The sequence below is a fragment of the Dermochelys coriacea genome, chromosome 1, assembly GCF_009764565.3.
Source record: "Dermochelys coriacea isolate rDerCor1 chromosome 1, rDerCor1.pri.v4, whole genome shotgun sequence".
Classification (NCBI taxonomy): domain Eukaryota; kingdom Metazoa; phylum Chordata; order Testudines; family Dermochelyidae; genus Dermochelys; species Dermochelys coriacea.
The window spans coordinates 12,927,482-12,951,589 of record NC_050068.2 but is presented as its reverse complement, the minus strand read 5'-3'; the positions used below and the strand labels follow the sequence as shown (position 1 = coordinate 12,951,589).

Sequence of the window (24,108 nt, the reverse complement as noted above, 5' to 3'; positions counted from 1 at the left end):
GGACTAGATGACCTCTCAAGGTCCCTTCCAGTTCTATGATTCTATAACTTTCTTGGTGTGAGCGCCACATAGAGCAATCTTATGTGCTTTTAGCTGTTAGGGCATGACTGATATCGGACAAGTATTTTGGTGTCATTTCACTTGCATCTTCTAATATCACTCTGGTATGCTGTGACTTAATTCTTTTATACAGAGCTTGCACAGGCTAAGTGCAAGCCTTTTGGACTCAAGATGTCACATATGGCTGCATTACTTTAAAGTGGGAAATCCAGCTAAATATACAAGATGAAGTGTTCAGAGTAACAGCAGTGTTAGTCTGTATCCGCAAAAGAACAGGAATACTTGTGGCACCTTAGAGACTAACAAATTTATTAGCATAAGCTTTCGTGGGCTACAGCCCACTTCATCAGATGCTAGAATTGAACATATAGTAAGAAAATATATATATACACATACAGATGAGTCGGAAAGTTGCATATAAAAACTGTGAGTGTAATTAAGATGAGCTATTATCAGCAGGAGAAAAACTTTAGTGATAATCAAGATGGCCCATTTAGACGGCTGACAAGAAGGTGTGAGATGACTTAACTTAGGGAAATAGATTCAATATATGTAATGACCCAGCCACTCCCAGTCTCTATTCAAACCCAAGTTAATGGGATCTAGTTTGCATATTCATTCAAGCCAGTAGTTTCTTGAAGCTTTTCTGTTGCAAAATCGCCACCCTTAAATCTTTTACTGAGTGGCCAAGAGGTTGAAGTGTTTCTCCTACTGGTTTTGAATGGTATGATTCCTGATGTCAGATTTGTGCCCATTTAGTCTTTGCGTAGAGACGTCCAGGTTTTGTCCAATGTACATGGCAGAGGGGCATTGCTGGCACATATCACATTGGTAGATGTGCAGATGAACGAACCCCTGATGGCGTGGCTAATGTAATTAGGTCTTATGATGGTGTCACTTGATAAGTGTGGACAGAGTTGGCATTGGGCTTTGTTGCAAGGATAGGTTCCTGGGTTAGTTTTTTTGTTGTGTGGTGTGTGGTTGCTGGTGAGTATTTGCTTCAGGGTGCGGGTCTGTCCTGTAAGCGAGGACAGGTCTGTCTCCCAAGATCTGAGAGTGAGGGATCATTTTCAGGATAGGCTGTAAATCTGTGATGCGTTGGAGAGGTTTTAGTTGGGGCTCAGGGTGACAGCTAGTGGCGTTCTGTTATTTTCTTTGTTGGGCCTGTCCTGTAGTAGGGGACTTCTGGGTACTCTTCTGGCTCTGTCAATCTGTTTCTTCACTTCAGCAGGTGGGTATTGTAGTTTTAAGAATGCTTGATAGAGATCTTGTAGGTGTTTGTCTCCGTCTGAGGGGACTGAAGCAAATGTGGTTGTATCTTAGAGCTTGGCTGTAGACAATGGATCATGTAGTGTGTCCTGGATGGAAGCTGGAGGCATGTAGGTAGGTATAGTGGTCAGTAGGTTTCCGGTATAGGGTGGTGTTTATGTAACCATCGCTTATTAGCACAGTAGTGTCCAGGAAATGGACCGCTTGTGTGGATTGGTCTAGGTTGAGGTTGATGGTGGGATGTAAATTGTTGAAATCATGGTGGAATTCCTCAAGGGCTTCTTTTCCATGGGTCCAGATGATGTCATCCATGTAGCACAAGTCGAGTAGGAGTGTTAGGGGACGAGAGCTGAGGAAGCGTTGTTCTAAGTCAGCCTAAAAATGTTAGCATAACCGTGGGGGCCATACGGCTACCCATAGCAGTGCCGCTGACTTGAAGGTATATCACTTTTGTAGTAGTTTTCATGCTCTCAAAGAAGGCTACTTGGCCTTTTGGATAGGGAGCTGTGAATATTGGCACTGGAAAATTCCTTTCATTCTGCACTCACCTTTGTCAAGTAACATATTTTGTTTCTTATGCAATAAGGCCACCTCTCGACCCAGTGCCTTCTTCTGCCTCTCCAGCTCATGCCGAAGCACCAAAATCTTCAACTGTAAACACTCACTCTTTTTTTTCTATAAAAAAAAAGAAGATCAATAAATATACTGAAAGGATTACTTGAATTAAACACAGTAACCAATTCAATTATGTGCATTCCTTGGCAGCACCAAAGGTTGGGCTAACCCGTTGCCAAGAAACCATGCCTAAATTATAGTTACAAATAGGATTTTCAGTTATTGATTTTTTTTTCTTTTAAAAAGGGAACATGCACACAATAATATGCTTCGAGGGCAGCAGAGGAAAGGTATCAATGGAGATAGCATCATTTCCCGAAAACTAGCCTATCAAGTCTGGCTTTGTCTACGTCTAGTATATATATTTTATATACGTCTTTGCACAGTAGTATCTGTACCTGTAGGGAATATATTTGTACATACGACATATGGAAAGACAGCTAGAAACACTGCACAGCTTCAAGGTATCAGTATTAAAAACAATGAACCAAATTTTGAAAGAGCCACTCATCAAAATATACACCAAATCTTTGAATCTAAACAACATTTGTCACGTGAGTAAAATGAATAATTACTTTTCACCCACTCTATAGTTAAGAAAACAGAATTAAACATGGATATTCCATGTTTTGTCAAAACCTTTGCCTAGTTTGAGACACTTACTGAAATTAGTTCAGCATTCTCAGTCCAGGACCTAGCACATCACAAAATGATTTTTTTTTTAAATGGATACAAGGCGCCAGAAGCCTGTCAATGGATGCCAATATAAATTTCTAAATGAAGTCACCATGAACAGTTTTGGCTATATTAGCTCACAGCTCTGAACTGAGCTCAGCTCTTCTGTTGGAGAAATTAGTGCTAATATGTTGCTTCTCTCTAAAAGCCAGTGAGAGGACAAGAGCACAAAGCTATAACTGAATCATAGTAAATATTTATAATGGCAGTGTCATTTGTGTGTCGGAAGTTGTTCTACGCATTGCGCTGAGCCCAAAAGACTGGGCTGCAAATTAGTACAATTATTAGACTCAACCCAAACAACTAGAAACCACCACACTTTTTTTCCCCCCACTGGTAGATTAATCCCAATCTCTAAAATTTTATTTTTGCTGGCAAATGTTTTGTATTCATTATACAGTTGATGTTTACGCATTAGCAGTGTAAACATTAAGTGACCTATTAATCCCTCCCCTTTCTCGGTAATGTAGATGCAATCCAAAATCCAATACATTGCACTTTCCAGATAAGTTTCCATTCAAAATAGCTGATATTAAATGTAAAGGGTGTTTTATATTGAAGTTTTAAAAGATGTTTGTGTGTCCATTGGGCATCATTTAACTGCATTCTTTTAAGGAAGTCTGCAAGAGTAAGATTTCAAAGTTGAATGTCAAAGCCTACCAGTTCATTGCTTGTGGATGTAAGTCTCAGTTTTTCTTCAATCTCCCTTCCTATTTTCTGAACAGTTACCTGAGTCTGTTTAATTGCACACTGGGCTCTATGAAGCCTGAAAATAAAACACAAGTTATAGAAGGAATGAAATATATTTTATATAATGTGCCCTTGTAATGAATATACTGGTTACTCCAAACAGCAGAAGCAGTATGAACCCAAAAACTACTGACTCCTATTTAAAAGGGGAAGAATACCAATGGTCTCTTTAGACACTGAGGTTTTGTAATTAGATGTCCAAAATGTACCCCTACGGTCTTAACTCTGCCATGTGCGTCAAATATCCTCCCCATTAGCTAGGTTGAGACTCGCATCACAGAACTTCATACTTCATCTACAGGAGGTTAGGTAAGTGGGACACAATGGGCTGTCACAGGGGAGCCCCCACTGTGCCACAGCTGACTGGAAGTTGTGAGACCTAAACAGATGAAGATCTGGATATTATGGGGTGGTTATTACATTTTCAGCACCCCTCAAACTAGCTAGCAGGAGGGGAGATGGGCACTCACCACATACTGCTGAATCGATTTTTAACTAGAAGTTAAACGAACTGTGAAGGAATTCAATGGCAAAACAAGTTTAAAAAGGGTTAGATACTCCTTCCCAGAGTACTAGAAAGTACCATAGGGGAATCTAGCACTTTCAATACTATTTGGGAGAAGAGGAGCAGACTCTGAAAAGATAAACATGTCAATACTTCCCATAAGGCACATAATTTAGCTTTAATTAACTCACCAATACTATAAAGCAACTGGTAGAACGGGGCCATACTTATGGCTATAAGAAAACATTTGCTTTACAAGATAGTTCATCTTATCAATTTGGCTCAGAAAGGATCCTGCAGAATAGCAGGATTTTATATTCACTTTGCACAGGTGTAAGCATCTACATGGGGTGTAAAGTGACTGAGAATAAGGCACATTAGCTTTAATCTGTCAAGGGAACAGAACATGGGAAATTTCCAATACTCCATGCTCTCAAAGCATAGGAGGAGTTTTCAAAATAATCGGTCAGGGATGGTGTAGGTATACTTGGTCCTGCCTCAGTGCAAGGGATGGAACAGATTACTCTAGAGGTCCCTTCCAACCCTACACTTCCATGATTATATGAAGCCACATTGTTCCTCAGCCACTTAAATCAACATATTCAAAATAGAGGATACAAAACAGAATCCACCTAAACAAGGTTTCAAGGAGAGACTATGCTTACAGTAAGGATCTCAATTTACTCCAAAAACACAATTTTTTTAAAATCAAAAAGTCAATATTGCCAAAAACACAAAGCAGCCTGAAACAATGGTAGTATGTGAATGCTTGTGAGTTCCAAAATACAAGTGATTCATGGCCATAATGCATGACGAGTTTGTACCAGAGATTGTTTTAGAGAGGCCATGCCAGTGGTGTAGATTGTTATCCCAAAGGAAGTACAGCTAGAGATTCTAGTTTGAATTTGCTTCTGAACTGGCAGTGCAATCAGCTCCAGTGGCATGACATGCATACAGAACAGCAATGAAAACTCAGCTGCACAAGTGCTATTGACTGGAACTTGAGAGAGAACTCTTAATTCTTGACCAGAGGACAGATCCTGGGATGTGAAGCCTTTGAGAGACTATCATCAGAAATACAGTGTAGGTGAACTCAACTGTCTTCAAGTCTGGATGCAGTGCCGAGCTGTTGGCCAATTTGTTCCCACGTAATAATTGTAATTTAATAGCTTAGATGCCTGAATATTTTGTTTCCTTGTTTTCAGGTGGTGATCATTTCATACGGAAAAGTACTACCCTGCAGTAAGACAAACATGCCACTACTATAGTGCCTTTTAGCTAAGTCGTCCTATTATGAAATGACTGACATTGATTAAAATAAAAATATCGCAAGTGCCACACATGAAGTGCATTGCTCATGCATGGAGGTGAGGGAATGAACCTCTGAAGGGTATTTGTATTCATTTTAAACAAAAACTCAACAGTATTAGTAATCTTCACTACCATATTGTAACTGCCATTGCACTGCAAGTATGGGATAGCTCCATATAGAACAAATTTTCCATAACTTAGTTTAGAGAGGTTTTCTTAAATTTTTGCATTAATGGGTAATTGCTTGAACTACATTCTTAGAGATTTTAACAGGATTTTGTGTTGCATTTGTAAAGCCAATCTTCCTTACACTTTTTGCTGTCAGTCACCTCAATACTGCTCTCTACTTACTCAAATACTAAACCCAGTTGGTTAGCATTTTGAAGTCAGGATTTCCTGACACGTTCACACTAATTACAGTAGCTCCACCTGCTCCAAGAATCTGCAGTTTTACACTTGCAATTCACATAGAATACTTAGAGATGGAGAAGTGGCTGCAGCAGAATTTCAGTGGCATTTTAGAGACAATCCACTATGTCAATGTGGGCAGCCACAAACCATGACACACATTGTTGAGGACTGCAAAATGACTCAGCTTCCCAGAGGTGTTTATGTCCTCAACATTGCTGATAAGAATGCTGTGGTTTGGCTTGATTGGATTGCATATACCAAATAATAATGACCATCTACAGCTCTTGATCCAAAGAGCCAACTCCTATACACCTGTTTATACCAAGAACTTTACATACTAAAACTAAATAAGTTTATCTATATTGGACTACCATGCATCTTTAAGATAATGCGTTAGTCTACACCAGTAATTGCTCCATGAATTTTAGAAGTCTTGTCCTAATAAAGACACAAATTAAAAGTTTGTTACCTTGTAACTTCCCCCACTTTTATCTCCATTCTAAGCAATTGGGCATTATTCCTTTTAGAAATTTGCAGAGACTGATGAAAGGATCTACTTCCAGCTTTCATAATACTTTAATAAAACTAAAATACTAGTTTTCTTTTTCAAATATCCATAGTTATTAGCATTCTTCAAAACAGTCTGGCTCTCCGCAATGGAAGCAGGTGTGTTAAAATTTCAACATGCACAATATAGTTTTGTGTTCAAAGCTTTACATACCAGCATATCCACAGCTAGCTCAGAATTCAACTGCCCTGGGCAGCTAAATGGATACTTTGGAGAAAGGTTGCAAATACACACCACTAGAACAGGGAGCCAGGTTCCCAGCAAACTGAGGAAATCCATGGGGGTAATGAGAGCAGACAGGAAAACCAAACATGCCTGCTTCCCAGAGTCATGGACCCTCTAGGACACAGATAACTTCCTGACCCACATGGAATTCTGTACAGTTAAGCTGAGTTCTCAATTAGAGTTTAGACTGTTCACATTCCTGTCATGCAAAATTCCTACACACACACACACACACACACACACACACACACACACACACACACACAAAAAAGAAAAAAAGACTATTCTCAGTTCAGTCTTCAGTGCACAAGAATTGATTTAATTCAACAAGCTCACAAGCATTTGCTTTTGATCTTGATCTATGCCCTCTCCCTTCTATCTTCAGTGGTATGAATCCTCATTTCAATCTTATGCTAAATAATTCTTTTGAAATTTTTATTCTTCAAAGTATTGGCAGATTCTGCTGTCCAACCCTTTCAGTCAAGCTACACATTTCATTCCTTTAAAATCCCCCCAAGAAACAATTCCTCCAGAACCCTGTTTTCTATACAGTTTCTCTGAATTCAGTGCAATTTATCCATGTATGTCTAGGATTAAGATGTCCAGAAATTAATACCATTTTCCAGTTATTTATGTTGCATAGGCATGTAGAGACGTTCCAGTGATGGGATAATTATACAGTTGAAAAGTGCATTGGCTTATTTTGCTGCCATATCATAGGGCAAACTTCTGTTTAATTTGCTGTCCTATTGACTGTGCTGTCTCAGCTTCACTGGTTTCCAGGATACTCCTTTTCAAAGGTCTGGATCACTTCTGCCCTGCCCCCACACATTAGCTACAGATGGAGGAGGCTAGGTAATTAGTGGAGTATAACTGAAATCCACACCCGAGCAATGCAGTTAAGCCCACCTAACACCCAGTGTAGACAGCGGTACATCAACGTGAGAATTCTCCATTTGTCCTAGCAACTGGCTTTCAGGGAGGTGGTTTACCTACTCTGATAGAAGAACCCCTCCTGTCAGCACAGGTAGTGTCTTCACTGAAGCAGTTCAACCTTACGCTTAAAATGCTGCAGTGGTGCACAAGCCCACAGAAAAAGATAGAAAATTGCATTTTCCCCCTGGCTTCAACCCCCTTTAGTTCTTTTATGCTTAACTTCAAATCATTCTGGGCCCCTTCGTATTTTCTTCTTTCAAAACTTTGCTGGCATTCGCTGCTCATCACAAATTGGTATCAATACTAAGAGTGGGCTGTTTTACTCAGTTTTCTACATCAGCAAAGGTACCAAGTAAAATTTTCAAAAGTGTCTAAGTGACTTAGGAGCCAGAATCCAATTTATGTCCCATTTTTCAAAGCAAAAAATGAAAACAAAAAAAACTTAGGCACTTTTGAAAATAATATGCGTTGACAGAGCTCTGGCTAATATTTTTTATTTTATTTTAATTTTTTTTTAAAGCAAAGTATTTTTGTAAAGCCACAGCTCAGGCATGTTATGCAATATTTCAATTAGCACCCGCCAAGAATCTCTCTACTTTCAGAATTTTTCATGTTGAGAGGTTTTAGTCATCTCATGCCCACAGTAAGGTCGATAAACATTGCAGATATTCATACAGGCTTCCTTAAGCCAGTACATACTTTAGCAGGATATTTTTTCAAGGTGGTGAATTTATATGCAAGTTATTCCAGACCTATTCAACCTGCCACACAAGATAATTCTATATGACAATTCAGTCCCACAATCAAATCCGCTTATATTAAATGAGAGACTAATTTTAAATCAAATATCAGGCAGACGTATTCCAGTCATTTCCTTGTGGTAAGAAATAAAAATTGCTTAACTGTTGTATTTTATTGCCCAGATTCCTTCACAACAGTGCCATTTGAAGTAAAGTATCAGTGTGTAAGTCTGTACACACACTAAATGAATGGAGAGGATTTGTGTATTAAAGTGTTGCCTTGTTTTTTTTTAAAAAAGGCTGGACAGTAAGGTTCTGTCCACAGCTAAAGTTAAACTTTCCAAAATTCAAGTTCTAAGGGATTTCCCTGTCAGTAACATGCCAACTGAATGCCCACAAAATAAATTATTGGCGTTGAGGTGTGCACTATTCACAGTAATATTATTGGGGAAGTTACTTGCACATCTTCCCCATGCCAAGGGAGAAGGGAACTATCCATTTAGATAGAAGTGTCAAACTGTTGGGAATGGACTCATGAATGCGAGTGCCTACCTCAGGGCAGACTATCAAAAACAGGGCAGACACCCCAAACTAGTAGTAGGTCTATAATTAGATTTCACCAACAGTAACAACATGTGAATTCCTGGATCACTGTACCAGTCTTACCATGGAGTACACAGACAATCCCCTTAGGCTCTCCAGTCTACCTTGCCACACTGGCAAGATGAACTAATGATAAATGGTATCTCTCTCTCTCACACACACACACACACACACACACACACACACAGTTTCCAGTCCCATGAGACCAATCATTTACCCTAGATCAAATGGTACCCTAGATCTTGGATCAGTAACTGGTTAAAAAGATAGGAAACAAAGGATAGGAATAAATAGTCAGTTTTCAGAATGGAGAGAGGTAAATAGTGATGTCTGTACTGGGACCAGTACTGTTCAACATATTCATAAGTGATCTGGAAAAGAGGGTAAACAATGAGGGTTTGCAGATGATACAAGACTATTCAAGATAGTCAAGTCCAAAGCAGACTGAAGAGTTACAAAGGGACTTCACAAAACTGGGTGGATGGACAACAAAATGGCAGATGAAATTCAATGGTGATAAATCATAGAATATCAGAGTTGGAAGGGACCTCAGGAGGTCATCTAGTCCAACCCCCTGCTCAAAGCAGGACCAATCCCCAACTAAATCATTCCAGCCAGGGCTTTGTCAAGCCTGACCTTAAAAACTTCTAAGGAGGGAGATTCCACCACCTTCCTAGGTAACGCATTCCAGTGTTTCACCACCCTCCTAGTGAAAAAGTTTTTCCTAATATCCAACCTAAATGTGAAGTAATGCATATTGAAAAACAATTCCAACTATACATATAAAATAATGGCGTCTAAATTAGCTATTACCACTCAAGAAAGATCTTGGAGTCACTGTGGATAGTTTTCTGAAAACATCCACTCAATGTGCAGCAGCTGTCAAAAAAGCTAACAAAGTTGGGAATCATTAGGAAAGGGATAGATAAAGAGAAAATATCAAATTGCCTCTATATAAATCCATGGTACTCCCACATCTTGAATACTGCATGCAGACCTGGTCGCCCCATATCAAAAAAGATATTGGCATTGGAAAAGGTACAGAAAATGGCAAAAAAAATTAGGAATATATAACAGCTACCATATGAAGAGAGATAAGCCTGGGACTCTTCAGCTTTGAAAGGAGCCGACTTGGGAAATGATAAAGGTCTATAAAATCATGACTGGTGTGGGAGAAAGTAAATAAGGAAGTGTTATTTACTCTGTCTCATAACACACGAACTAGGGGCCATCAAATGAAATTAATATGCAGCAGGTTTAAAAACAAAAAGGAAGTATTTCTTCACACAATCCACAGTCAACCTGTGGAACTCTTTGCCAGAGGATGTTGTGAAGGCCAATACTATAAAAAGGTTTTTTAAAAAAGGAACTAGGCAAGTTCACGGAAGATGGGCCCATCAATGGCTATTAGCCAGGATGGGCAGGGATTGTATTCCTAGTTTTTGTTTGACAGAAGCTGGGAATGGGAGACAGGGGATGGATCACTTGATGATTACCTGTTGTGTTAATTCCCTCTGAAGCACCTGGCATTGGCCACTTGGCCAAGGGTGGATAGGACAATTAATGTTTTTGTCTTATAATGGCCCACTTAATTTTTTGACAGTCCTCTGGAGGTGAGGGCGGGAACAATTCCCATGCCTAGGTTCACAAATTCAGAGCAAACATTTTCAAAGTTGTAAAACAACACTTACATATTTCCTTATAGCATGGAACAGACGTTACAAGTGAGTTAATATATGCAACATTTCATAGAGCCTTAACACTAAATGCAGTCTTATAAGAAAAGAAGGACTTGTGGCACCTTAGAGACTAAAATTTATTTGAGCATAAGCTTTCGTGAGCTACAGATCACTTCATTGGATGCACAAGTCCTCCTTTTCTTTTTGCAGATACAGACTAACACGGCTGCTACTCTGAAACCAGTCTTATAAGACAATACCTATTTTGAACAAAACTAATATACAAATGAGCTGATTTGGTTTCCAACTGTGAGTTTGTTAGTTCTTAGCTAATCTACAGCCTTGACTAGAGCTAGCACTTAGTTTACCAGCATCACAATAACTCCATTTTCTATAAAGACAATTCATAAGAGGTCTGATTCATGTTCTAGGAAGTGTCTAGCATAGCAATGAGACTCAATTCTGTGCAGAGAAGAGTCTATCATTACAGAAAAGTAGTGGAACCGCCATCATCTCTGTCCTACATCACACAGACCATGATCCTGATTCTCATTTAAACCACCATTATAACACCTATGACTTCAATGAGTTACTTATGATATACTCCACTGCAAAAGAGATCAGAATCTAACCCACACATTTGAATGCTACCTCCCCATTAAAACTGGATTAGAAATCTAGGAGTACTTTGCTGCACAGTTTCATTGTCATCATGAATCTAAGATCATCCCCTACAGTTCTCATCCTAAAATTAGCAAGATCTGTGCTTCACTACAATCTGCTTCATTTACAGTAATGACAACTATGAGCATGCTGATAGCATAACAAATATTTAGTCATCAACCAGTGCAGGATTCATCTAGGTAGTTCTGGATTTTATTGAATTTAAAGTGCTAATTCTAAGGTTTCAAAAGTCCACTAGACATACTTTCCTTTGGAAGCAAGGGGATCTGGGCCAATTTTCATAGGATGTAGGCTTTTTAAAAAACAAAAAAAATAGTTTAGCCAGTGTTGTGTTCTCATTTAGTGTCCTCAGATTGCTCTCCAGTGTCTCTGCAGCAACTCAGCTTCATCAATTAGCAGTAGAGTGACATTAACAAAAAATGTGACTGTTTTACTATTACTCTAGACCCTGTGAGCTGCAGTACAATTCTCCAAAAATCATGTCAATTTCATGCGTTTTGGGAGAGGACTACCAAAAAGTAGTTTGGAGAAGTAGAATAGCTGAATCCTTATTCCTCCTCCCAAACCCTTCTCACAGCAATAAGGATGTTTCAGAGAGAGGAAGAGGAAACAGCTCTTTCTTCCTTCTAAAAGGAAAGTGAAAAGAGAATGGGGGTGAGTACGCAAAATCAAAACTTGAGACCTTTACTTGTTAGAAACCAGTATCAAAGACTGATTCCCTAAACTGGATACCAGCATGCTATCCAAACTATTTCAATTTGTCTCAGCAACAGCGTTAACTAGACTTCTCAGCAAACCATTATTGCTGACTAATAAAAATCACAGTAGTCTGAATTTTTTCAAGCCTGAGCTGGTTTGTTTTATTGAACTGGTTTCTAGATTAGCCACAAGGCTTCATACTGGAAGTGTGAACAAGGTACGGCCAGTCAAAGGGTAAGACTAAATTTCATCTCTTTTGCATCTATTGTGAACTCTGGGCCTAATACTGGAGATCCACTAATGTCAGAAGTCAGGTTTCAGAGTAGCAGCCGTATTAGTCTCTATTTGCAAAAAGAAAAGGAGTACTTGTGACACCTTAGAGACTAACAAAGGTATTTGAGCATAAGTTTTAGTGAGCTACAGCTCACTTCATCAGTAGAAGTACTGATGTGAATTGAGGATTGCAGAATATGGCCCTCAATCTGGAAAGTCTTTAAAGTCCTTTCACCATGCTATGGATATCTTTTAAAGACCAAAGCACTTGTGCTAATTAGTTGAAAGATCACAAGACTTTGGAAGAGTGAATGATCTTTGTTTATTTGATAGTCCATACAATGTCAATGACACCATGGGGTCACTGCTGATACAAATTTGTGGTCCTTAAGTTCTATTTTCTTAAGAAAGTTGTCATTTGTCACAGATAGAAATCTGCGATTCACTTTCTTCTGTGTGTTTGGAGGCTATTTAGGGTAGTCACAATTGTCAGACCATAGCTTTTATTTTGTAGACTGGTAATCTTTTCTTTTGTACTTCTATGGATTTGCATTCAGCAGAGATTTCTGATTTTATTAGACATTTATTTCTTTGATGCATAGATGTGGTTAATTCTGTTTGAAAGATTATCCAGCTTTTTGGATTGTTTCAATTCTTTTTGTTCTCTTCCTTCTATCTCTGTTGTATCTGAACTTTCATGTACAGTATTTGAATTCTTGGTTGTCAGCCATGACTACCCAGACTAAATACAATAGTCACACATGCTACAGCTATCTCTCACAAGAGAAATAAATATACCGAAGGTCAGATTTGCCAAAACAACCTTAGCTTACACTAAATTTATTTAAACAGTATTGACACTGGGGATTTAGAAAATAGAACAAAGCTTTTTTGGCAACAAGAGAGTTATGGGATATCCAAATTGCAAAACACCCAACCCCATTATTAAAAATAAGACTTCCATTAAAGAGATATTAAATAAAAAAACAAATCCTATATAAACTTTGCTTTACATTTGTCCAGAGATTAGATTCTAGGAAGCTCCTGCCAGACTCCAGCCAATTTAAAAAAATATATTTTACGAAAGCCCTGTTAAAATGTCATTTACTTTTTCTTCATTTCCTTTCCCACCTACGACATCCAACAGATTTTTCTGCTTTATAATTGACCTCACCATCACCCAATTCCTTTAGAAACGTGCCAGTGATCTTGCAATTTGACCTGGGCCAAGAAGCAGAAAGTAGTGGTGATGGGAAGAGGAAGTATGGAGTCTGAAGACCTACATTCTATTCCTGGCACTGACATTGACTTCCTGTGTGACCTTAAAAAAGGTACTTTACAGAAGAAGAAGTTACTGGGGCACAGAGGTGAAGTGTAGGCTGCTGAAACACGCTGGACTCTTGGATGAAATGTGCTATGAAAATGCAAAATATTCAGGGTGACAATCCATAATGTAAGATTATTTCCTGTTGGATGGAAAAAGCTCCTATCTTGAGGTGAGGTGGGTATGCACACACGCCTAGGATTCAAATCAACAGTAGCCAGAGTCAAAAATCATAAGGAACAGGACAAATGTATCTGTGCTTACCTGAAAAATCTCCTTTCTTCAAGAAAAATTTTTTTGGGCAAAAGAAAGGAAATGGCATTTAGAGGAGATAAAAATCTTTTAAAATTGGGTTTTATTTAAATTACAAGTTTCTTTTAAAAATAAGCCTATTTAAAATGAAATCTGAACACAACACAACATATGTTAAGGTCTAAATTTACTGTAATCTCTTAACACATTTGATAAAAAATATGCTGTATCCATGAGCCTCAATCAAAAAACTTTGAGTTAAAGGCTGCTTTTCTCCATAAAGAAAGAATCAAGGGAAAAACATCTGTCTTCTGAGGTCAAGCTTTATACGGTTAGCACAATAGGTCATGTATTATTTTAAGGACTTGATCCTGTAGAGGATCCAGGGATTGTGCTACTAGGTGCAAGAGACTGGCAAAGTCAATCACAGGCATTGGGATTGGTATTCTGGACTCCAGGAGACACCATAATGTACATCAGGCTCATCCACTGAGCCCTCCTGGGTGGTCTTACACTCTTGTTATATGGCTTCTCCCTTGAAACTCCATCCACCATGGCAACTTACTCTCCAGCTCATGCTAGAACACTGATCTGCCCAGTAACTACCGGCCCTTGCTTCTGGATGGTTCTGGGCACTTCACGCAAACAGCCTTGCTCTGTCTTCTTGCACATGTACACAGGCAGAGATACAAACAAGCAGAAATCCATTAATTTCTCAACTGCCTCACTGTCTCTAAACAAATAGAATACTGCAGTGCAAAAAAGGCACATGGATTACATAAGCAGAAGTCTTGGATTGTTAGTTCTTTTGTTTTTTCTGGGAGGGGGGAGGGATGGGGCAGGGGAGTTCTGTAACAAAAGGAAAAGGAGCAGAGTGTGCAACCAGAAAGGAGCAACACTTGTGTCAAAGCAGGGCACTGCAGGAAGAAAGGACAGTTTTTTTTAGAGCAGAGCAGAGCGTGCTGATTTCAACACCTGGGAACTGGAGGGGGAAAAAATTCCATGGCTACAGGTTGTAAAAGTCACCCTATGTGGGAATATTTTCAAGGAGTTCCTGTACCTCTGGGTGAAAAAGGAATACTTGCCAAATGTAAACAGTGCAACAAAAATGAAAGGCCTAGTTTTCAGAATGAAACATTATGAAAGATACTCCTCAAAAGGCAGTGGCTTAAAAGACAATGATGTGGACATGTCTTAACAGTCTTGATCAACCATTAGTAAAAGCTTATTTTTGCACCATTTGTGTGTCCTTCCTACCATGTCTTACTACTCTAGTAAATAAGAGACTATCAAAAATTTGCGTTCTGGGTAGGTTACTTACGAATTTCAAAATATAAATTGATATATTACTTTGTTGGAGTAGTTAGTTACATTTTTACTGTTACCGCTGGACTTCTGAAATTATTTTTATCGCTCAATATAATCAAACACCTAAGGTGAAATTTCCTGTTTAAAGTTTAGACATTTATGAATTATATTTTTTTTAAGTCTTCAAATTGTTTGATTTGTTGCTAAAGGTAAGGGGTTAAATAGATTTAGAATCATCAATGGTTCTCAAACTTTTGTACTGGTGACCCCTTTAACACAGAAAGCCTCTTGTGTGCGACCCCCTTTTAAATTTAAAACTTTTTTACATACAACACCCTTATAAATGCTGGAGGCAAAGGAGTTTGGAGTGCAGGCTGACAGCTTGTGACTCCCCATGTAATAACCTCATGATCCTCTGAAGGGTCCCGACCCCCAGTTTGAGAAATCATGATTTATTTTTTCCCTATAAAACTGGATTTAGACTAAACAGTAATACAAAACAGTTTCAGGAGGAGGAATCTCATTTACAATCTTTTTTTTCCCCAAAATGAGAGCACTGAGTAATACTCCGACGGACTTTTCTTTACTCCATTTCGTTTCAGGGTCCAGATTTGACATAAGAGGTTATGAATGTTCACCAACAGCAATTTCAACAAACTTCAGAGTAATCTGCTAGTACAACAACTAAACATACATCAGATAGTAAAATGACCTGTGTATATTTAAAACAAAAAATGAAAAAAACCATCATCCAGTAACGCCCATGGAAGTGTTCATAAATTCCAGCAAGACTCCATAGATGAAAAGATTGCTCAGTTCAAATTCTCCCTTTCATCTTGTTCAAATGAAACATCACTATGACCAGGCTACTCTCTACCTGGCAGAGCACACATTGCTGGAAAGAGGAAATTGAACACTCTGCAAAAAACATTGAAGGGACACTCATTAATCTGAGTCTCGATGGGTGGAGCAATGTATACAATGATCCAGTAACATATGCTTGTGAGACAACAGAAAGTGGGGTTGTCTATCTTACAGCAAGAGCTGAAAACAGGAAATGCCCATTCAGCAGTACTTAAAAGTAGCAGTAAAAGCTGTAACAAACTTAAAATTCAAATGTCAAGTGCACAGCTTTATCAGACAATGCTGCAAATGAAGCAAAGATGAGAAGAAATCCAGGAGACTATAATGAAGGGAACCTGAAACTTATAGCACGAGTGCAGTCTTCATCTGATGCATCTTTTAGCCAAAGATTTAAGTACAACTCCAGGAATAAAAGGAAAAATGTTGTTGAAATTGCAAAATATTGCCATAACCACTTTGATTCAAACTTCATTGAAGAAAGAATATGTATTGTTTAATTTTCTTTTGGGATTCATGAGTACTTTATCCAAGTATTCATTTCAAACTAGTATGGTTTTCCAGTAACAGACCTCATATCCATCCAAAGATCCAGGGTTAGGTCAATCAGTCCCCAAAGTCATAGCCTCTTCAGTCAGAAAGGCATAAGCAGCAGTATCAGTTCTGCTCTCCCATTCCAATTTTTTGCATTGTCCTAGGGAGCAGCAGAAAAGATTGGAAGCTATAGCAGGGGCCAGGCCCAGTTTTGCAAGAGGTCACTCACCACCCTACATCCCAGGATCTGACACACAGTACTTTATTTACTGTTTCCAGATGCAAAGAGGTTGATCGCCAGCCCACCAAGTTGACTGATAAGAAAGATTTCTGGAGCCACTGTATTAATCAGACTTCTGCCAAGTAAATCTTGGTGATCATCTCCACCTTGACTGGCCACATACATAGAAATAAACTTTGGTCCAGCCAGGACAGAAGCATCTCTCTCTAGGTTATAGTTCTAACTGTGTTCTTCCAAATTAGAAAAACAGACATGACAGTTGTGACTAGAACAGGCCTGTTTTCCATGGAAAGAGCAGTGCTCTGAGACCTCAATGAATTGGTGTGTTCCAGCTGGTGGATACTGTACTCTTTCGGGTACCAATTCCCTGACGTGAACCAGGAATTTCTCTTCAAAAAAAGTATCCAAATCTCTGCATTTACCACTCATGGAAGTGAAGAATATATAAACTGGAATTAGATTTGACAGAAAATAAGATGAAATGCAGAGGGGATAGATAGATTGCTATATAGATATGATGAACCATCACTGAAGCATGCACATGTGTGAGATCACAATCCCCAATAGACTCCACTAAATTGTTATTTTTTGTTTGGTTGGTTCTGGGGCAACACTTGTTTTCCCATTACATCCATCTTCATCTCTATCAACGTTCTTCTGAGATGCAACCTTATACGCAACATCCTCAACCCAGACCTAAGACTCACTTGCCTGGCACAACAAATGTGTGTCTCCTTATCACTGTTTGCTTCAGTTTCCTATACAGGACCTTTATCAGAGGGAGGGGAGCAGGGGGAAAAGAGTCCAGGGAGAGAGGAGTGAATTTCATAGATACATAGATTGACCTCCTGTATAACAGGCCATAGAACTTTCCCAAATATTCCTAGAGCAGATTTTAGAAAAACATCCAATCTTGATTTAAAAATGGTCAATGATGGAGAATCCACCACAATCTTTGGTAAACTGTTCCAGTGGTTAATTACCTTCACTTAAGAATTTACACCTCATTTCCAGGGCAAATTTCTCTAGCTTCAACTTCCAGCCATTGAATTGCGTTACACCTTTCTCTGCTAGACTGAAGAGCCTACGATTAAACATTTGTTTCTATAATCCTGCTTCAGCGGGGGAGTGAGACCAAGCTTAGAGTTGCTCTGAAAATATTTCATGTGGCTAGAATCTCCCAACCTTAAAAGAAGCTGGGGCACTTCCCTCCCCAGACATGTGCTCCTGGGTCACTTAAGTAGTATTGGCCCAGAGTTCAAGAACGGGCTCCCCAGAAGGCCTACCTCCTCTACTCCTTATGATTCACACAGGCCAGGTAGGTCTGCTTTCTCTGGAAGTCTCAGCCTGGCTTATGAGTAGAGAGGGGAGAAGCTGAGCCAAAAGGCCCGTTACTGTACTCAAGCATTGGTAATGTCCATGCTGTATCCTGTGCCTTTCCCATCCATGACCCCTGGGGAAACAGAGGGGGAGAGATGGCTGAGCTCCACAGTCAGAGGCGCAGTAGCTGGTGCAGCTGTAAAGACTTGGGCACCATCTTCCACCTAGGAAACTGCCCTTCTGGCTTCATTTCACACATGGAGATGGGGGAAAGGTGGTTGCTTTCCTTGGAGCCAGTTCTTTTTCAATTCTGCCTGACTCCTTTCCTGCTAGGGGACAGAGGCCAAAGTGACCCCACCCAGCCTGGGCTGCAACTTTTTAATTTTTTAAGCCACTGAGTGGTAAGCTGCAATGTCAGAAGTTATTACTATGAGAAGGAATGAATTGGAAGAAGCAGTTTATTACTTTTGCTATTCAGTATAAGAACCTAGCAGCTAAAAACCATGGCCCACCTGTTCACCAAAGCACAGTAATCAGGTCTGTCTTCTTGGCTTTGAAGCTTAGGGAGAACTAATACACATCCTTAAGTAACCAAGGCTTTGCCCTATGGAGTTTTAGTTTCCCCAGCACTGCTACCCTGCCTCAGCTTCAGCAGTTTTAGAAGCAATGGGAATGTACTGGCAACCCCTGACATTTTAGCCACAATGCCATCTAGACCTGCTTTGAGAGGAGTTAGAGGACACTATGGTTAGCGCCTTGGCAGCTATCTGGAGCTCTGTTTACATTAGTTTTTCCATTGGTAACAATGGTGCTACATTTTAGAAAAAAATCTAGTGCAGAAACAAGCAAGTTTTTTCTATATTTACATATAGCAATAAATATAGCATGGCTGAAATACCTCTTAACTGTAGTCAAAGTTGCCAAAGTGTATTCACACCTACAGAGTCCAACAATACAGGGATCAGGAGGAACAGCAAATCTTGGAGGACAAGAACTACATAGCACTAGATGTGCTAAAGAAAAGCCCACTTCATAAGGAGCACGTTCTCATTAATTTCCTTGTACTCAGCTTGTATCCACCCATCTGTTGTCTCGTCTTAGGGCTTGTCTTCACTATGGGCTAAATCGGTGCTGCTGCAATCGATGCAGTGGGTATAGATTTAGCGGGTTGAGTGAAGAAGCGATAAGTTGATGGGAGAGCGCTCTCCTGTTGACTTCAGTACTCCACTTCAACAAGAGGTGGAAGATATGTTGATGGGGAGCATCTTCCATCGACATAGCGCGGTGTAGACACTGCTGTAAGTCAATGTAAATTACGTCGACTTAAGTTACATAACTTATATCTATTTATAAGGTTAGTGTAGACACAAGGCCTTAGACCGTAAGCTGTTTGGGGCAGCAACTGTCTGTTTGTACAAGGCCCGACATAATGGGGTCCTGACCCATGACTGCGGCTCCTAGGCACTATGATACTACAAATAACTAGCTTGTTGTGTCAAACATTTTCTTAAAGAAATAAGATAGAAAAAACCATTAAATGGTTTATGAAGTTTCATACATTAAGATTAAGTGTTAGACACAAATCAGGAGATGCCCGAATTTAAAGTTACACAGGGTTACTTAATTGTCCCTTTGTGTATCTGCATTACTAGTCTTTAGTTACAGGATAGCATACTATCTCAAGTACAGTGCGTCTTCTCCATTTCCACACTCTCCAACAGACACCTTTGTATACAAGGTGCACACATTACAAATGACTTTCATGGACTTCCAGACACAATAGTATACAAGTTGCTAGACACATTTAAAGTTATAGAAAAATAAAAATTTCTTAAATATACAATATCCATGATCAATACATATGCACAATGGGAAGTTAAGGTTGTATGCAACTGGAGACTAATACTTACCCACTATCATTTTTAATTCCATTCATTTACATATATTTAGAGGCACACAAATACTATAAGCAGAATATAATAAACTGAATGTCATTATACAGGACATTCAATTTATTATAAACACACTAGTCCATAATGCCAACTAATGAAAGATGTGTTTAGTAGGGCTGTCAAGTGATTAATCGCACGAACAATAGAATACCATTTATTTTAAATATTTTTGAATGTTTACTACATTTTCAAATATATTAATTTCAATTACAGAATACAAAGTGTACAGTGCTCGCTTTACACTTATTAAAATATTTGCACTGTAAAAAAATTTTTACTTCACTTCATACAAGTACTGTAGTGCAATCTCTATCATGAAAGTTGAACTTACAATCGTAGAATTATGTACAAAACCTCCCTGCATTCAAAAATAAAACAATGTAAAACTCAGTCCTACTTCTTGGTCAGCCAATCACTCAGACAAACGAGATTGGTTACAATTTTCAGGAGATAATGCTGCCTGCTTCTTGTTTACAATGTCACCTGAAAGTGAGAAAAGGCATTTGCATTGCACTTTTGTAGCTGGCGTTGCAAGGTATTTACATGCCAGATGTGCTAAAGATTCATATGTCCCTTCCATGCTTCAACCATTATTCCAGAGGACATGCTTCCATGCTGATGATGGGTTCTGCTCAATAACGATCCAAAACAGTGTGGACTGACGCATGTTCATTTTCATCATCTGAGTTAAAATCCACCTTCTCCTTGTGGCATCTCTTTTTTGGTGATTTCGGTTCTGTAGTTTCCGCATCAGAGAGTGTTGCTCTTTTAAGACTTCTAAAAGCATGCTCCACACCTCATCCCTCTCAGATTTAGGACAGCATTTCAGAGATTCTTGAACTTTGGGTCGAGTGCTGTAGCTATTTTTCGAAATCTCACATCAGTACCTTCTTTGCTTTTTGTCAAATCTGCTGTGAAAGCGTTCTTAAAACAAACGTGCTGGGCCATCATACGAGACTGCTATGACATGAAATATATGCAGAATGCAGGTAAAACAGAGCAGGAGACATACAATTCTCCCTGCAAGGAGTACAGTCACAAATTTAATTAACGCTTTTTTTTAAAAACATCATCAGCATGGAAGCACGTCCTGTGGCATGGTGGCCGAAGCATGGAAGGGGAATACAAATGTTTAGCATATCTGGCATGTAAATACCTTGCAAGGCAGGCTACAAAAAGTGCCAAGCAAACGCCTGTTCTCACTTTCAGGTGACACTAAGTAAGAAGCAGGCAGCAGTATCTCCTCTCAATGTAAACAAACTTGTTTGTCTTAGCGATGGGCAGAATAAGATATAGGACAGAGTACTTGTAGGCTCTAAAGTTTTGCACTGTTGTTTTTGAGTGTAGGTATGTAACCAAAAAAAAAATCTGCATTTATAAGTTACTTTCTCAAGAGAGAGAATGCACTATTTCTTTTATAATTTTAACAGTGCACATATTTGTAATAAAAATAATATAATGTAAGCACTGTGCACTTGGTATTCTGTGTTGTAACTGAAATCAATATTGAAAACGCAGGAAAACATCCAGAATTATTTAATAAATTTCAATCGGTAGAAACAATTTCTATTGTTACAAGTGCAATTAATCGCAATTAATTTTTTAAACAATTAATTTTTTTGAATTAATCGCATGAGTTAACTGATCAATTGACAGCCCTAGTTTTTAAGACTTAACAGTCACTTATCACTACACCTGATCTTCCTGGTAAGATTTTTCTGAAGATACAGCAATCATGAAAAGTTTTCTGTTTGTCCAGTCCCTTTTATCCCTTAATACTACTTTTGAAATGAAAAGCAGGACTTGTGGCACCTTAAAGACTAACAAATTTATTTGAGCATAAGCTTTCGTGAGTTATGGCTCACTTCATTGGATGCATTCAGTGGAAAATACAGTGGGGAGATTTATACACACAGAGAACATGAAACAATGGGTGTTACCATACACACTGTAAGGAGAGTGATCAGGTAAGGTGGGCCATTTCCAGCAGTTGACAAGAAGGTCTGAGGAACAGTGGGGGGGAGGAAGGGGAGAGGAATAAATATGGAATAAACCTCTCCAACACATCATCAAGGATCTACAACCTATCCTGAAGGACGACCCATCACTCTCACAGATCTTGGGAGACAGGCCAGTCCTTGCTTACAGACAGCCCCGCAACCTGAAGCAAATACTCACCAGCAACCACACACCAGAACCACTAACCAAGGAACCTATCCTTGCAACAAAGCCCGTTGCCAACTGTGTCCACATATCTATTCAGGGGACACCATCATAGGGCCTAATCACATCAGCCACACTATCAGAGGCTCGTTCACCTGCGCATCTACCAATGTGATATATGCCATCATGTGCCAGCAATGCCCCTCTGCCATGTACATTGGCCAAACTGGACAGTCTCTACATAAAAGAATAAATGGACACAAATCAGACATCAAGAATTATAACATTCAAAAACCAGTTGGAGAACACTGGAGGGATCAACAAGGAAAGCTACCTAATTGAGGTCAGAACACGTAGGGATCAAGTGAGACAGGCTAAAAGTCGAGTAGAGTTGGACCTTGCAAAGGGAATTAAAACCAATAGTAAAAGGTTCTATAGCCATATTAATAAAAAGAAAACTAAGGAAGAAGTGGGGCCGCTTAACACTGAGGATGGAGTGGAGGTTAAAGATAATCTAGGCATGGCCCAATATCTAAACAAATACTTTGCCTCAGTCTTTAATAAGGCTAAAGAGGATCTTGGGGATAATGGTAGCATGACAAATGGGAAGGAGGATATAGAGGTAGATATTACCATATCAGAGGTAGAAGCAAAACTGAAACAGCTTAATGGGACTAAATCGGGGGGCCCAGATAATCTTCATCCAAGAATATTAAAGGAATTGGCACCTGAAATTGCAAGCTCATTAGCAAGAATTTTTAATGAATCTGTAAACTCAGGAATAGTACCGAATGATTGAAGAATTGCTAATATAGTTCCTATTTTTAAGAAAGGAGGAAAAAGTGATCCGGGTAACTACAGGCCAGTTAGTTTGACATCTGTAGTATGCAAGGTCCTGGAAAAAATTTTGAAGGAGAAATTAGTTAAGGACATTGAAGTCAATGGTAAATGGGACAAAATACAACATGGTTTTACAAAAGGTAGATCGTGCCAAACCAATCTAATCTCCTTTTTTGAAAAAGTAACAGATTTTTTAGATAAAGGAAATGCAGTGGATCTAATTTACCTAGATTTCAGTAAGGCGTTTGATACCGTGCCACATGGGGAATTATTAAATTGGAGAAGATGGGGATCAATATGAACATCAGAAGGTGGATAAGGAATTGGTTAAAGGGGAGACTGCAACGGGTCCTACTGAAAGGCGAACTGTCAGGTTGGAGGGAGGTTACCAGTGGAGTTCCTCAGGGATCGGTTTTGGGACCAATCTTTTTATTACTGACCTTGGCACAAAAAGTGGGAGTGTGCTAATAAAGTTTGCAGATGATACAAAGCTGGGAGGTATTGCCAATTCGGAGAAGGATCAGGATATTATACAGGAGGATCTGGATTACCTTGTAAACTGGAGTAATAGTAATAGGATGAAATTTAATAGTGAGAGGTGTAAGGTTATGCATTTAGGGATTAATAACAAGAATTTTAGTTATAAGTTGGGGACGCATCAATTAGAAGTAACGGAAGAGGAGAAGGACCTTGGAGTATTGGTTGATCATAGGATGACTATGAGCTGCCAATGTGATATGGCTGTGAAAAAAGCTAATGCAGTTTTGGGATGCATCAGGAGAGGCATTTCCAGTAGGGATAAGGAGGTTTTAGTACCATTATACAAGGCACTGGTGAGACCTCACCTAGAATACTGTGTGCAGTTCTGGTCTCCCATGTTTAAAAAGGATGAATTCAAACTGGAGCAGGTACAGAGAAGGGCTACTAGGATGATCCGAGGAATGGAAAACTGGTCTCATGAAAGGAGACTTAAGGAGCTTGCCTTGTTTAGCCTAACTAAAAGAAGGTTGAGGGGAGATATGATTGCTCTCTATAAATATGTCAGAGGGATAAATATAGGAGAGGGAGACGAATTATTTAAGCTCAGCACCAATGTGGACACAAGAACAAATGGGTATAAACTGGCCACCAGGAAGTTTAGACTTGAAATCAGACGAAGGTTTTTAACCATCAGAGGAGTGAAGTTTTGGAATAACCTTCCAAGGGAAGCAGTGGAGGCAAAAGATCTATCTGGTTTTAAGATTCTACTC

General features: G+C 39.2%; 1 protein-coding gene across 1 annotated transcript in view; it reads right to left on the bottom strand.

Annotated features, from left to right (window-relative positions):
• UVRAG (UV radiation resistance associated) overlaps positions 1–24,108 on the bottom strand; it is a 161,972-nt gene that overhangs the window by 90,126 nt on the left and 47,738 nt on the right. Inside the window, 2 exon segments of the mRNA XM_038403606.2 lie at positions 1,878–2,004; positions 3,340–3,445. Of these exon segments, the coding sequence (XP_038259534.2) occupies positions 1,878–2,004; positions 3,340–3,445 (233 nt within the window).